This window comes from Siniperca chuatsi, linkage group LG8 (genome assembly GCF_020085105.1).
Source record: "Siniperca chuatsi isolate FFG_IHB_CAS linkage group LG8, ASM2008510v1, whole genome shotgun sequence".
NCBI classification, from domain to species: Eukaryota; Metazoa; Chordata; class Actinopteri; order Centrarchiformes; family Sinipercidae; genus Siniperca; species Siniperca chuatsi.
This window is the reverse complement of record NC_058049.1, coordinates 8,628,919-8,646,258: the sequence shown is the minus strand read 5'-3', so window position 1 is coordinate 8,646,258 and position 17,340 is coordinate 8,628,919. Positions and strand designations below refer to the sequence as shown.

Genomic DNA, 17,340 nt, shown 5'->3' with positions numbered 1-17,340 from the left:
CAGAGTCTAAACTTGGAGTCTAAACATACGCTCCAGGACTACAAGACCAAACATATGCAAATATCTGTCCTGATGAAATGTTCTCAAGCAAAACACTGACTATTGAAGGTGAGTAAGCAGCAAGAGAGCATCCCACTGGGAGCAGATAAAAAACAGCTCTGAGCAAATGAGTGTTGAACAAAGCAGGCATCAGGGTGAGTCATGTTGAAACGTCGCCCAGCAGCACAACATGATGAGCAGGTACGTTTTACATTGTTGTAAAAAGTCGTTCATCGAAGACAGCCTGTCAGCGTGTAGCCTCACACTGCAGAGTGTGCCAGCATCTTTGAAGTTAAACAAGACAACCGCATATTCTCAACACACACACACACACACATAAAACTAAACATGTACAGAAGAGCCTGTAAACACACGCTGGCACACTTGTGAGCATGCATGCAGATCTATGCAGAAATGCATCATACATGTTTAGTATGTGCAAAGCAAACAAGCTCATGCACACGCTTGTGCACATGCATATGACCAATACTTAAGAGGTCCAGTAGTTGCTTTGAAGTGTGACTCGTTTTAAGGCCTCTCCGACATTCCAGCAGTGATCACAGTGGAGTTCAGCGCTCGGCACTGAGCAAAGCAGCGGTAAGCAGAGCTGGGTCACATAGAAGCTACCAATGATTTATAATGTGTATATTATTTTCCTGAGAATACTGAGTGGGTGGAATTTACTGCATCAGCATGAAGCAGTCGTGTCTAGAGAAATATATAACTGACCTTCCCCTGCAAGTGAATCTGATTCCTCTAATGTTTAAAAGTCAACATACCAGCATATACTTGCCCTGCAACTTAAAATGGATTCATGTAATTACCACTATGTATGTATAAGCAAAAAACACTTTACTCTGTAAAGAGCCCAAAGTAATACATAAATTAGAATTGCATAGTAGTTTATTTTGTTTTGTATTTACTTTACATCTGCAAATCTTGCCTAACTGAATTGACTGTGTCTACTTGTACAGTAACTTATACACTCTACAGAACTTATTATGAAGTAGTTTTTTTGTTTTTTACCTTTCAAAGGCTTTTTATCAAGTAGTTTTTCATTGTTTTCTAGTTAATGAATTGTTGGGGTTTAACGGATGATACATCAGATAAGACATGAAAGGGAGTTAATTGGAATCTGACTGTAGAAGCCAATAAATGAAAGGACATTAGGAATCATGGATGGATAGTCAGTAATACAGAGTAGATGAGTCTTATGGGGATAGGGAAGTAGGTGAGATTTAGGAGGGAGAGCTTGTGCAGTTTGCAGGACACCAAAAGTAGAAATGTTCTTTTTAGTCTTCTCCACCTCAGGTGGCCCCAGCCCCAGATGGTACCTTCAGCCCGAGTTGTGAAAATGAATTCAGAAATGTAAGATGAGAAAGAGGTCAAATGGGGAGAAAACTACTAAAGTACTAATGAGTAGATATTTAACTGGAGTATAATTTGATACATGGAAGAACAGGGAGGGAATGATTGAGAGTTCAAAGCCCTGAGCCGAGGCCGGCGGTGTGTGTTTCAAAGGCGGCGCGTGGCGATGGATGTGAGAGATTTGTTCATTCAGCAAAGTAAAGCACCGCCTTGATGTTTACTAGAGTTACACAGGCAGCAGCTGGACGAGCACAAACATACACACTCACATATACATGCATACACACAGCCACCTTTACAGTACACACACAAATGCACTTGGATGCGAAAGACGGTGCACATGTCCTTGCTTGCAGGCAGATACACACATAAATGCAGGCAGATGCACTAATATACACTTAAGCACTCAATAAAAAGTACACATTGCATACACATGTTCACGTGCATGGAGACACATGCTCAGTCACATACTCACACTTAATGGCGCACACACATTCAATAACAAATCAACAAAGACAGAAATACAGGCAGATACATGCATATCATAAAAATTAATAAAAAATAAAGATAAACCCACATACATGGTTTACACGTACACATACTTTACATGCACAAATACATACATACATACACTTGCATTCAGGAACAAAGACATATTTATACAACTGTTGTTTTCTTCATTAATTCACCCAATTAAAGCCCAGGGTTTTTGAATATAACAATTACTGTCTCGTTTTTTGCCCAAACATCTTTGCTTTTTAAGGCACCAAGGCAGTTTAACAATGACATACAGGGGCCACGAGCACAGTACACAGTACACCAGTATTAAGTGGTTTTACCATCCATCATTATAAGGAGTTACTGTAACGTTTCTGCCTCCTGTTGTGCAGTGGACCTTCACACAAGAGAGAGGCTACACTGGGACATGGGGACATCATCTATTTTAGGGATATGACAGTAGTTTTTATAAGCCAGGATGGTTTGAGGTTGGAGCAAATTACTAAATATATCTGACTTGGTGCATCTTAAACAGACAGTGCACCTTCTTCATCCCTTCAGAACATAACACACACTTGCTGTTAAAAGTCTTGGTTTAAACTTGGTTTATAGAAACGGTTCCCAAACTTTTTGGCTTGTGATCCCTTAAAACAAAGCAAGGAGTGCCTGTGACCCTTTGTTTTCTCATGTCTACAATTCAATTTAGAGGCCTTAAAAAGTAAAACTATCCAATAGAAAAAGATTAGTTGAAAGAGTTGAAAAATATTTAGAATTTTGTGTAACAGAAACAGTTCCTAGCCTTTTTTGTCATCTTGCAGCCTTACAGCGTTATCTCGCAACTTTTTTGTGTAGTTCATCCCTCAGGTAGGCAACCACTGCGCTGGAGTTTTTGTTTCCCGGAATGCCTTAACTCAGAGACAACAGGCATGGATTTGCACCAAGCATTTATGTCTTGTTCTTTTTGAGTGCTGTCATGAAACTGACATAAGTGAACACAAATAACTGGTGTTGTTTAGGAGAATGAATCTAGAGAGTTACTGAAGACTAGAGGATTAAATTAGTACTTTGGTAATAGCGTCTTTTAACATTGATTTAAGGAACATTGTGTAATGCACACCTGGTAGACAGGTGCATAGGAGAAATTAAGTCATGCAAAAGAAGGTAGTGAACTACCGCATGTGGTTGTTGCCATCTCTGGCTGGAGTATAAAGATGTTGTTTCATATAAGTCTAATGTGTGACAAAGGTCTATGACAGAAATGTTATAGGCTATAATCGATATTTAAATAATAACAATGTATCAAATTATAATGTGAAAACAACGTGACAATATGAAAGGGGTCACTTGTAGTGATGAACCTACAGAGAATTATCACCTGAATCTGCAGCTCCTCTCGGCTTTACAGAACTTTATGAGTTTTGAGTTTCAGCTCATTGTTTAGGTGTCCAGTCCGCAACTTTACTTTACAACTTTCCCACTCTACACTACCTGCTCAGCACCAAACAGCAGACAGACACAGTTAGAGACTAATTCTTCAACATAGTGGTGCATTTCCCTCAGACATGTTAAAACCATGTCTGTATAGTTAATTTAGCGCTATCTGCATCCCCTTTGGGTCACGCAAGACCATCTGCAGCTGTTCACAGACAGTCTTGCGAGTTTGCATTCATGCCTTTGACTTTATATGTCATCTGTGTATCCTGTGTGTACTGTATGTTGACACACACTATTTCCACTTCTGTGATCTCAGAGCCCCCCTGTGAGCAGCGGACATGAAGTAATTCAGTAATTCCACTGAATCATTTCTGTCCTTGACTGGATCGCCTCCATCACGTTAATCTGCTGGGTGGAGGGTCAAGGCTTTAGGCTGCAGCTGTATGTTTGCCAGATTCCTGCGTGGCGTCCATATCGTCTCCATTTTAAGCGAATTTTAGTCTGTGTTCCACACTTGACCCTGCTCCTCCATCAATGAAGTGTGAACAGTGATGTAAAACAGCTATGTGAATAAGCACACGCACTGCACATGCAAGGATTAATGCACTGTCACAAGCACACACACTGCACATGCATGTGGAAAAGAGGAGGAGGAAGGCAAGGAGGCTACTTTCACTTAAAAATAAAATGAACTTAACCAGATTATTTTGTTTTATAAACACACACACACACGTGCGTATATCACACACACAGAAAACCCAAAACTTGATCCCTAACTGTATGTTTTTAGAACTCATAAACCCCATCGCTGTGTGACGTTTATGAGCGAGTGTGTGGAATCACTTGTGCCTCGTGCCTGTATGTTATTTCATCGCTCTGTTGATATTTTACGCTCTGACACAGTCTATGTTCAGCGTTGGAAGAGGCTGGGGTGCTTTGTGTATTCTCTCACTGTTGGTTTTCTCAACATTTTTCATGTCATAACCAAACCCAGGCCTTGCTGTCAACCAAAACCTGACCGCCAAGGGTAAATGGCCCGTGCCTGGCCGCAGCGTCTGAAAATATACCAGAGTTGAATCGAGGAGTAACTCCGCTGGAAAATGGATCTGGACTTATTAACGCCCCATAAAAATGTGGCATGTTAATCACATATTGTGTATTTGGATAATATCAGATGGAGATTGAATGGGGCAAGATTTGTGCTTTGTCAGCTGGAAGCGACACAGTTGAACTCTCTCCTCCTTCCCCTCACTGCTGCAGTGAGGCAGCGGTTGCAAAAAGATTTACTGAAATACTAATATAATATAGGTCAGTGGCCAGGGTCAGCAGTAGGAAAGCAGATAGGGATTTAGTTTCTTACTCAAGGATACTCAAGGAAGGAAAATCAAATCAAAACACGTTCACAGAGTTAAAAGAAAAGAAAAGCTATCTGTGATGTATAGTACATTTCTTGGTACATTTTGTTCTATGATGCTAAAATGTTTCTCCTGTAGATAACTGGCCAGGTGTAGACATTCATGTTTCCAGCAGCTACAGCGGAGTTTGATTGCTACAGTAAGAATCTGTTAGCAATCTAAAGGTATAAAGGTTAGTCTTCCCAACATTTAGACTGTTTGAGTCTCTTCTGCCCTCACTGTGCAGGAGACGCAGGAGTTGGCCTTTGTAGTTTTGAAACTGTGAATATAGTATTGGCTATAAAACACAAATTCAGTGATAGTGATTACGATTTAGTGATTAAACCGAAGGTATTGCACAAATCAATAGACATGACAGATGTTAAGTTGACTGCTCCTAGCAACCACAAAAGTGTGAGCTTATTCTGCTGTTCATCCTGAGTCAGTGTGGACAAGAGCTATAACTACATTTAGGCACTCCAAAATATAATGTGAATTAACATAGAAAAGGACATGGTTAGGGTGAGAAGGGAGAGAACAGTACATTATAATACAGCTGTACAGTGGATCTATAAAAGTCGCAGTGCAAAGGGGTCTGGAACTATTCTCAGTCTGTAGGGGTGGTAGATTTTACTTCCTGGAACAGAATTTTATTGCTAGCAGTTTTAGCCAAAACTCGGCTCCCTGGCTTAAATTAGTCACCTGGAAGCATTAGCTTATTGAGGATTTTGTCAAGAGGAACTGGAAACTTTGGGGGCTTTGCTGTTCTCAAGGAAATTTTTTTGTTATTCAACACTCAAACTACTGCCTGACCTTCATCCTAAGCCAATTGTACTCTCAAGAAAAAACTTAGAAGTTACATTGTTGAGGAGTGAAACACAAGAGCACCAGATGTTTTGAGCTGTGATCCTATTAATATTTACTACTTTTGCCATAAAAATGGCCGTTTTATCTACAAGGGCAGTGTGTGCGTGTAGTTTGTAGCTTCCTGATCGAACACATGAGTAGTCGCCTGCAGTCCATCTTCAGCTACACTAAATGGTAGGCACACATGAATACACAAAAGAAAAAGACACTGCGAAAGACATTCAAGCTGACTTAGTGACTGACACAAAGATTAACATATAAGCTTTGAGTTTTTACCCACTGTTTTTATAAAAATAAAGACAGAAAGTTGAAGAACATTACTTGGAACACAGCAGTGAGTCAACCTATAGCTATTTAATGGTATCTGGGAGGTCTGTCCTGGGGGGAAACAAGCTTTAGTATGGACAGACAGACTGAAAGATACTATATGATGGTGATGAAGACATATTTTTAAGATGGGAGCAAAAACAGCATTAGAAGTGAGATGGTTAGTTTACTCTGATTATTAATGCCATATTCGCCCAATTATTATTATTATTTATTATACAAGTTGCTTTTCTGGAATTCACTGAAAAGGTGAAACGTGCGTCGTCAGGCCTTGTTGCACACATGGAAAACAGCTTCAAAGCAAGCCGCTGCAGGAGTTTGAGAGAATTTGTGGTGAGCACAATGTGAGTGGTTTTATGGATTAATGAAGCAATTGGCCCAATCTGTCTGCCTCTCTGTCCCCACTAAATTAGAGTTTTCTTGTATGTTTAGACTTAAAACGTCTTCCAGTGCATCCCTGGTTTTACTGAGTGACTGACAGCTGGACAGACACACTCAGACATGCTGCCGCCTGGTTGTGAGACACGGACAAGGCCAAAGTGAATGTAACAGGCCTGACACAAACACACACTGAAGGTTAACCTAAGAGTGGAAAACAGCACCTCTGCCTCCTCAAAGTATGATGCTACATTATTTTTTCTTCTAAATGTGTGTGTGTGTGTGTGTGTGCCCGTGTGTGTGTGTGTGTGTGGACAGAGTGGAAACAGCAGGTCGCTTTTTTCATGGCCATACAGTCACCCTCCTCCCTCATGCAGCTACTCATACCTTACACACACACACTCACTCACACAAACACAGGTGGCTGTAATTAGTATGTTGAGCCCATTCATGGCACAAGATCAAACTGCGCTCTGCTAGGCTTCAGGAAATACAGAGCTCTGCTTAGAGTTAGACATACACACTTGCACACACAAAGATGCATGCACCTTCACTTTTTATTTCTCTTGTTCTCTCTCTAACGTGATGCTGGCATACAAAAGGTTTCCCCTAAAGCTGTTTTTGTTTAGTCTACAAGTGAAACAGAGCTCTGTTTGACTTCATTGTAGAAACGTACACACTCAGTGTTTACTTCTGCAGGGAGAGAACACAGACAGGGAAGGTGGAGAGCAGGGGATTATGGGTTAGATAAGCCTTAACTGTTCAACATCTCTAATATAACTTAAGAATATACACGGATGGTTTTTGCTGCAACAGTAAGCAGAACTTACACAGCCGGACCAGCTGGGCATAAGGTTATAAAAGCAGTAACTGCTGCTGGAGGAAAAACTTGTAGCTCTGAGTGGTAAGCTCTTTATATTGATGACTAGGCATGTTTGTCTGTGTGCTGCCCTTTTTTACTTTGTTACATATTCATACATGACATGAAGTACTTAAAGACATAAGAATGGACCATTTCGTATGAAATTATGAATGATTTTACCATGTGATTAAAAAAGAAAAGTAATCCGCACAGTGAATATCATTTAATTTTCACAATCAAGGTCAGGGTTTTTTACCCTGGTGAAGACCTTGATGGTCAAAACTAAACACTTAACACTTGGGAGCTTGCATCATTCATTTTGAACACTACCTCCCTCTTTTTCTATTTCTATATATGCTGTTTTTGTCCTCCCAACTGGAGTTGGATGTGCATGCCATCCACCCTTTTTGCATTGGTTTTACCATGTGACTCTTAGTGTGTCATCAGAGCTACACCGGAAGAGCAACCACATTTTTAAGCTGTTGGGGAAGTCATGTCCTTCATTAAAAAATCCTGGGGAGAAGGAAAGTTTGTCCAGTTTGATATGTACTGTGTGTTTGTGATTGACTTATTAGTTATGATTGATCAGCTGTAGATATTAGCCTTTGTCAAAGAGGTTATGTTTTTGCTTTGGGTCTGCTTGTCTGGTATTTAGCACAGTGTTTCAAAAACCTACTGAACCAATGTCAATAAAATTTTAGTGGAACGTTTGAACATGGGTTGAGGAAGAACTAGTTTGGAATCTAGGGACTTCCATTAATTTTTGTCAGCAGTCCAAAGCATTTCTGCATCACAACTAAGCTGCAGGGATCTCTAATATGACTTCAAACCTTTAGTGCTTCTTATGCAATCCTACTTCTGCTGTTGGGGCTTGGAACAAACTGAGGTTCTTTCTGACTAGCTTTCTGTTATTCTCACTGCAATCTAATTCAATTGTGACTTAAACATTGCACATTTTGTTCCACTAAGGAAAAGTTTAAGGAATGATATGAATCAGTGAGGAAAGCCTTTTTGTATCCTGTGACTTTGGAAAACTGAAACTGTAACTGTAAGTTCCAAGACTTCATGTCAAGTGCACTACTGATCAAAACTGTTAGCCATAGCTACCTGTTAAAAGGCACATTTTAGTCAGTGAAGTGATTATTGTGCATTATCCATTATTAAGTAACAAAACCTCAATGTCAGATTTTTGGATTTCAATATACTTTATACGTACGTATACCTCTTTCTTTCTCTAGTTCTTTACCTAAACCTGCAAAGGGAGGAATAAGACCCATGTAGTAACACACACATGCACACACACACACATCCTGAGCCCCCTTGAACCTGCCTTCACTCTGAAACTCCTGCTAGCAAAAAACCTTAGTTAATCAACCACATACCAAGATCACTATATGAAATAGTTTCTGTGTAAATGTGCATGTGTCTATGTTAGTAAGTATAATCGTGAGTATGTGTGTGTGTGTGTGTGTGTCTGCATGTGTATGATGATGAGGGGTAATGAGATCAAATGTTCCAGAAACATTTCAGAATTTTTAAACTTGGTTCTGTGTACATGTGTGTGTGCTTCAGTGATATAATGAACGTTGGGAAATGTCATCACCTCAAACACACGTCACCAATGTGATCACTGCCCGCTAAATACTCTGGGCTTACACACACACACACACAAGCTGTTAATCTGTCATGTAAGCCAGTGTTGTCGCTCATAGAGAGTAGCAGTTAACTGTTAGTGTATGATTGTCTGTTCTGCAGTTACAGTTAATAAATCTCTCTCTGCACTGTCGCCTTTTTCTTCTCCAACTCTGTCTTTTCATCTCTCTCCTGCTGCCTCTTGACCTCCTCTAAAAGTCAGTCAGTTCCCGTCTTGTTCCCTCTCTTTCTCCGTCGCAGCCCCTTTCAATGTCTCTCTCTCATGCTGTTAATGGAGGGCTGTGTAGCAGCACAAGTTATAATGATTTCCATAAGGCTACACAGCCTCTCCACAGGCAAGAGTGTAAATCACAGTGACGTGTGTGTGTGTGTGTGTGTGTGTGTGTGTGTGTGTGTGTGTGTGTGTGTGTGTGTGTGTGTGTGTGTGAGTCCGTGGAGTAGTGTACACGTGTGTGCTTGTGTGCACTAACACACATTTTGCTTACTTTAAGCATGAAGACTGTGACTTTTTTTTTTTCATACATTGGCGTCTTGATTTTGTGAAATGGCTTTTAAGACAATCCTATGGCGTAGTGATTGGAGGAATTCTAACAAAAAAGTGACAGGAAAAACAATTTTCCTGTGGGGAGTGACAAAGTTAAAATCACAATAATATTAGAGTTGCAGTTAATGATTATTTTCATTAATAATCTATTAGATATATAATCTTTTGACAATGCTGAAAATGGTCCAAGAAGACTGAAAACATCAAACATTGTGAAAAGAAAATGTTATTATCAATTAATATATCATTTTTTAAATAACTGATTAATCATTTAGTCTATGAAATGTCAAAATATGTTGAAAAACACTGATCACAAGTTTCCAGAGCCCAAGGTGATGTCTTCAGACTGCTTGTTTTGTAGAATCAACAGTCAGTTTACAGTGATTATGAAACAGAAGCTGAAACTAGCAAATTACTGGCATTTTTGCTCAATAAACGATTGCCAATTCATTCAGTCAGTCACTTTTTTGATTAATCATCTAATCATTTCAGCCCTAAACAACATTATCCTGAATAGTAATTTGAAAAAAACAATCCCAACTCAAGGTCACATCACTGTTTTTTGCCTGAGCTTTCAGCTGTATCACACAGTCTTCATCAGGTAGGAATTTGCTCAGTTGTCATGGAGATGGATCTGTTGATATCTGAGCTCAGCCCAGTAGCTGTTCATCAATATAGCACTTTAAGGACTTCTCATCTCAAGACCTAACACATACATCAATTCCATCAATTGAAGAAGATTATTTGATATGGTTGAAAGCTTCAGAAATAATGTTGTTAATTTGACCTTGAGTTTGGTCTGTTTTGTTGTTTTCCTTATTGTTAATAAATGTTCCATATTACTACAAACTCCTGGCTGATTCACTGAAATATGATTAGCGTCTTGCAGATGCTTTGTCACTATAAAACCTTTTATTCATTTATATATGTTATGTTATTTTATTTTATTTTTTGGTTAATTAACAAAAAACTATACATTTTCACATTGATATCCACATTTGTTTTACACTGTACAGTCTGGTGGTTTGGCTTGTGCCAAAGTACATTAAACACCTACTGTCCATGGAGGATTGCATGAGCTGCTAATTCCATATGAAACACGACCCACACTGCAGACAGAAAGTTTCCACAGAACAATCTACAGTACTTCATTTAGGATCTGGAGCTACAACATGTAAATCTAGCCATTTATTACAATGGCACTGCGTGTAATGTTGCAACTTGTGGCAACTAAATTCGAATAAATATTCCTAAAATGACTGTGGCTGGAGAGAAAATGTTTGGAACGTGGGGTCAAAATGCAGGACAACTGTGGTGTAATACTTTGTGAGAGAGGGTCAGACAAACAGAGAGAGAGAGATGTTGGATGTCTCTTTCTTCACCCACAAACAAAACCCCTCCAGTTCAGAAAATGTTAAATCTCTTGTGTTATTCCAAAAGCAGCAATAATGAACTTATAACATACGTGTTTCCAGAGTATTGTTGAACTGATGGAGTTATAATGACACTGTGTGTGTTTTAGTAGGGGGTCAGTGCACTGACAGGCCAACAAATGGTGTTTATTCTGCTGGTTGTTACAGTAGATGGGTTTGGAGCATAGATCCTTGCAAAACTGTATTGAAGAATGAGGTTCTAAAGTTCATCTGTCTGACATCCAACATTTATCATCTTATCCTGCTACCCAGGCTCTTCTAAAATGGTAATTCGAAACTCTCTGTGGTACCTATCTTTGCACCTACCAGAGGTCACTTGTTAAACAGATTTGAATTATATGCTCAAGATGTTTCAGTTTTTAAAATTGGATTTGATCTTTGCAGTCATCTGCTATCACTGCTCCAAACAAACTGAACATGTTAAGTGCATCACTTCCTGCGGATTAAACTAAACGATCTCCCTCAGGAAAGAGTTCTGCAGCTACAGATTTTTTTGTAAAACCTTTCATGTACAGATAATGGGCTGAATAAGCATTGTTTTAATGACGATTAGATATTACTATTACTTTAAACATGCATCAAGAAATCATCTGTGATTAAAAAACTATTCTGGTATGGTGGTAGTTTTTATTTACATTATTTTAAATAACTGCAAATTGATCGATTGTACAGTGGTTCAGATAGGTGCAAAAGTGAAAGAATACAACCTTTAAAACCCTGCTCTAAAAGTGAAATAAATAAATCCCAGTTTATAAACTAGCATGAATGAGAAGTCCTTAAAGTGTTACCATCTACAATTCTGTGACAACTGGGCAAACTCTTCTCTCTTCTGCTGATGAAGATCATGTCATATGATCGAAAACATCAGATAAACGTCAGATATGATTGAAAGCTTCAGCTACTAATTGGTGGTGACATTGTTTTCTAAACTGCTGTTTCCAAGGTCAAGAATGAACTTTGAACCTCAGTGTAAAAGAATAAAGTTACTGTACAAGAACTTGTTTGAAACATGACTCATTTATCAGGTTAAAATTAGAACCAATTCATGTGAAGTTTGAAAATTATTTTATGGTATTTCTGTTCATTTACACATCATCCATTTGGGTTAAACTTCAACTTTGGTCAAAACTGCAATCCCCTGCAATATTAAAAGCAAGCTATTGTTGGTGATGCAAAAATAAACCCTCCTGGGACCCAGGTTTAACTGAACAATGCCTCGCCTTCCACTGTTATGTAAAACTTGTTCACTTGCGGTAGCTCCTGTCTGAATTATGAAGTGAAACATCAAATCTGGATGAAGTGTGAGGCAAGCTGTGCCTGTGTAAAGCCTGAAACTGTGACAGTGGTCAGTTTTAGAGGACTAACAGTAGTTTACTGGATTTTTCAGATACACAAACTCACATCAAGCTGGTTTTGGCCCTGATGCTGCAACAACCAGCGGTCAGTAGGAGCCAACACACAACCTTTCTCTCTTCAGAAGCATATCTCCCTTTCAGCCTTAACACATGCACACACATATCCAGTGTCTCTATATTAAAACTGGAAGGACATGACCCTTTAGGAAAACACTGGTCCCCTGGACACAGTCACACAAACAAACATACACTTAAACACACACACACATACACACTGGAGATTTGGGACTCATATTTCTGAGCATGCCTCATGTCCAATTGCTGCCTTTTCTCTACAGAACTAAAAGTAATTACAAGAAGGGGTTATACAAATACACACACACACACTCACACAGGAGTACCCAGCCAGTGAATGTGTGAAATGTAGCACACTGTTGAACCATTGCTCATGGAATTAACGTTAATTAGTGATAGCTGGTATAGTCTGCCGCCGATGACGTTTGTCATTTTAACTGATGACGATCAGCGTTGCCTAAAAATGAGAAGCTTCTACATGAATGTTTTGTACAGACTGCTCTTTGCTAATGATAATTAGCATTGGAGTTTAGCAAATCCGTGTATTTTGCCAACCTCAGTGTCCAAACTCAGTATCCCTCACCAGTGCATCCAAATAATTTTTGCCTTCACCTACACACTCTAATTTTCACTCGCAAATGCAAAGAAATGCTGCACAGTAGAACCCAGCTGTGGTAAAGGAGAGCAGCGCTGCAACACGAGCAGGCTGAGGTGGACAAAACACAGTAGAGTACAGTACAGAAAGGATCCAATTTTGATTTTGATTATTTTAGCCGAAACAGATCCATTAAAATATCTCCGAATCAACCCCATACCAATTCTTTAGATTGGCTGGGGACTCTTTTGAGTATGTAGCTAGCTGCCTTTAGCTTATCTGAGTTTTGACAGTGTGTATACGCTCGCTTATACAACTTGTCTTCACGTATGCATGACTATGTGTGTGTATGTGGCCCTGTGAGTGTGTGTGTGGATGAGTTGCTGTAATCACCAGCCAAAGTATCTGGCCGAACATTAGAAGGTGGAATGGGAACAGAAGAAAACATTTTGTTTATTGAAAACAGCTGAAGCAGGGAGGGAATATGTTTTCTACTCTGTGTGTGTTCAACTTGAAACAAACAGTGAAACATTAACTCTACCCCCAACCTAACACTCGTATAACAGAGCTAAAGAAAGGCGTAAAACTGACTCTGCTGGCAGAAACAGTTTCTGAAAGCTGGATGTCTAACATGCTGACAGATGTGTGATTTGCAGGTTTGACACGGAAAGATACTGTTACATTTTTACTCACTAAAGGACTAGAAGGTTTAAAAGGTGTCACATCCCAGACATATTTATTACAGTGTGTATATATATACATATATAGTATATACTGTATATGTGTGTGTGAGTGTGTAAAGGAATGTTTTTTTTAGCAGGAGCCTTGGGCGACTAACTTATGTATGGTGTTAATGACACTATAGTTAGTAAGACAACACACATTCAGTTTGCTCTCTCTTCTCTCTGAACATCTTTGGATGAAAGCTTCCTCTTCAAGTCATGAGTGAAGTGTTAATGGAGGAGTCAGCTGGTCGTGTGTGTAACATCGTGTGTTAGATATGAACTCTGTTTTGACATCAATTGCCTGGTCTCCACTGTTAATCAAAACACATGTGTTAGTAGATTTTATGTTGCTGATTTGTATTTATGTCTATATATATATACATATACATATATATATATGTATATATATATACACACACCCACTGTAAGTATGTGTGTTTTGAATTTGGGAAAAACTTGAATACTTTGAATGTATGGCTGCACTGTATGGACAGTGGAAGCGGTCCAGCCCCCCTCTGTGAGCGGGTCTCTAGGAGGTCTGCCAAATAAGGTTTACAGGCTCACACCAGGCCTGGGGGAGGGTTTGCTAGCTGTTAAGAGTGCTAAACCATGTTCCCCTGGCAGATCAGACCCCCATACCGCTCTGCTTCAAACATGCTGCTGTTTCTTAGAACACGCTGTGCATGTGGCAGGAGAGAGGGATGAAGGGGGAGTCCGAGGGAGGGAGGAGTGAGGTGCAACGGGAATTCTGGCACCTCAAGTTACCACTTAGTTAAATAACACCAGAACGCACGCACCCGCACATGCACTGACACACCCATATAGTAATTCATATCACACACAAAAAGATACACACAAACAAACATGTACAGGGTCTGCACCACACAGCCTGCCAGTATCCTATTAATACCAGCCCCGAGGATGCAGGTCATGCCTAGATTTGTATTTCAAATGCGTCTTTCATTGCATCATCCAAATAGTGATGCTTTAAAGACATTTGGCGCTGCATTAAACACTCTGAGCTTTCAGGTGGTCTTCTAAAATCCACGCACAGATCCATATATGTACCAACATGCACGATAAACATATCCATTTACAATTACGCACACTCTCTCACATATTTCCTGCAGGTGGTCCACGGCTGTTTGGTTCCTTTTTCTTTTTTTTTTACCCATAATTACCATCAGGTTTGGGTTGAAGGTTCAGGTTCAAGCCAAGTTAACCGCACCGCACCACCACCCTACCCCCCACCCCACCCCCGCTGCATGTATTTTTGACAGACCTGATATTGCACTGTATCAACCCTCCCCACATCCCTGTTAAAGGGCCTCTCGGATACATTGGTTCCATCTTGAAGCGGTTCCTAGCATGAAGGACCAGACAGATGTTTGTATCTTTTTGATAATCACTGTGGGAAGACATGCTGAGAAAGGGAATCTGATAGACTAGCGTGAGAGTAAAAGCAATATGATACTGTAGAGTATGATACAGGCACATACAGCATAAAGGTATTCAAAAAGGAATTTGCTCTTTGTACTATGTAATTTTTTCCCTGAAAGGTAATTTTGGATCTTTTTAGATGTGTAAGGAACACATTTATGAGTGAATGAGTCTTATGATATGTATGTACACACTAATGGACATACATATCATATTATTTGTCATTTGGTTTTCTCATTTGTCAAGAAATGTGATGCTGGTCCATTGCTGAGCAATTTGAAATGCATGGTGGAGTGTTGAGGGCTCAGAGTTTATTTTACTCTTAACTGGAGCTATAAGTGGGTATAGAATCCTGACTTAATCAGCACTGACAATTGAAAGTACAAGTGAATTTGTCTGATGGCTGGAGTTTGTTGCATCAGGTCTCTTTGTATAGTATACTACCCATGATCAACTACTGTATTTAGAAATGGTCAATTCACTAATGATGCTTCTTGTCTTTCTCTCTCCCTCATCAGATGACTCCAGTTCAAGAAGTGGAGCAGGGATGGCCAACGGTGACTCTGAACATGCCCCAGAGCTGGCTGGGAAACTGGGTAACCACTCGTAACTTCTCTGATCTTATCACTACAGGCATATAAACATTTGAAAATGAGCCTAGAGGTGACACTTTAGATAGCTGAGAGTGTGTAACATTTTAATAAGTACAGTAGCAGAATGTACAATAAACACCTTGTACACTGTCACAGGGGAGAAGGTGAGGGTATATGCCCACACACAGGCCCACATCAGGTTGGTCGTTTGCTCAGATAATTGGTTCTGACAAAGTGGAGAGCAGTCTATTTGTGTGAGGTGTGATTTGGTGGGACACATTCCTTCCTTCTCCCCCCTCTCCCAAGTATCCCTGGCCCCTCTGTCATGTAACTTAACCCTTCTTTCTTTACTTGTTTTGTCCTTTTATCCAACTTTCTCTCCTTCCCCTTCTCCCTCTCTTTCTCTCTCTCTCTGTCATAAACATCCATGAACACTCACACTTACTCTCTTTGTTTTTTTCACACACATTTCGCAGCAGCAGGGATGCCAACACAGGGGGCTGTGGCAAAAAATTGATCCTGATTAAAAACAATCAAATAAATAATGTAATGTGAACATTGTATTTCTGCTGTTTACCTTGCGATTGTTGCTGGACTTCCTGGATTGTATTTTATTGATAAATGTACTGATAAATTTTCAACAACTACGTGTGTAAAGGAGTAGTTTGTCATTTTGGAAAATACGCTTATTCCCTTTCTTGCTGAGAGTTAGATGAGAAGATCAATACCACTCTCATATCTGTGAGTTAAGTATGAAGCTAGAGCCAGGAGACAGTTAGCATAGCTTAGCAAAAGACAGGAAGGAGGAGGAAACAAGGCTCTCGGCTGATTTTTTTTTAACCAAGAAACAGTTGCAACTTCTTATGAAACAACAAATTGTCTATTTTTACATTTCTGTTTGTGTATGGATTAAACAAACAATATCTGTGTTAATTACTAAGTTTAAAATGTGTTGTCAGGTGTATTTGTGAACGTTGGAGAGAACCAGGCTAGCTGTTCCCCCCCGGTTCCAGGCTTTCTGTTAAGCTAGGCTAACTGCCTCGTGGCTCTAGCTGCAAACTTGCACAGACACGAGAGTGGTATCAGACTTCTCATCTAACCCTCAGCAAAAGATTTTAACTTTGTTTAAGCTTAACCAAAGTCCAAATCCTGATCTAAATCTTCACCTTAAACCTAAATGTAAGTGTAATGTTAACACTAAACCCAAGTCCTCACCTAAACTACTCAAATCAAGATTAGCCAAAATCTCCTCAATCTCAGAATCCAAGTTGGAAATCACAAGGCTCTCTTTCTCTCTCTCTCTCACACACACACACACACACACATACTCCCTCTGTCTGTCTGTCCATGGCACACTGTCTCATCAAAGGCGGTCAGTCGTAGGGTCAGCAGTATTTTTACACTGTGAAGTCTGGCGTTGAAGTGGCCCCTGAGACTCAGAACAAGCCTGCCCTTTCGCCAGTTCTGGCTCTCACCTTCTCCCCTCTTCGCCCTCTCTATCACTGCTCACTCAGTTCGCCCTCGCTTCTCCTCTCTCTCTGTTTTTCTTTCTTTCTACCTCTTCATGTGTCTCTCTCTTACCTTTGCTTTTTTCTTGTTTTAACTACATGTCTCGTTCTCTTTGTTCTCAATTTCTCTGCCATCACTCCATTTTTATTCTTCTGTCAGTCGTCTGTATGTGCTAACCTTGATTTGAACTTCACTCTCTTTCTCTTTCCATCTGTTTTCTCCTTAACTTCTGTTTGCTTTGGTTCAGTTTG

At 39.8% G+C, this 17,340-nt stretch overlaps 1 protein-coding gene across 1 annotated transcript in view; it reads left to right on the top strand.

The window, feature by feature from the left end:
* fgfrl1a (fibroblast growth factor receptor like 1a) overlaps positions 1-17,340 on the top strand; it is a 70,036-nt gene that overhangs the window by 41,035 nt on the left and 11,661 nt on the right. Inside the window, exon 4 of the mRNA XM_044205316.1 lies at positions 15,506-15,583. Within this exon, the coding sequence (XP_044061251.1) occupies positions 15,506-15,583 (78 nt within the window). The remainder of the gene's footprint in view (positions 1-15,505; positions 15,584-17,340) is intronic.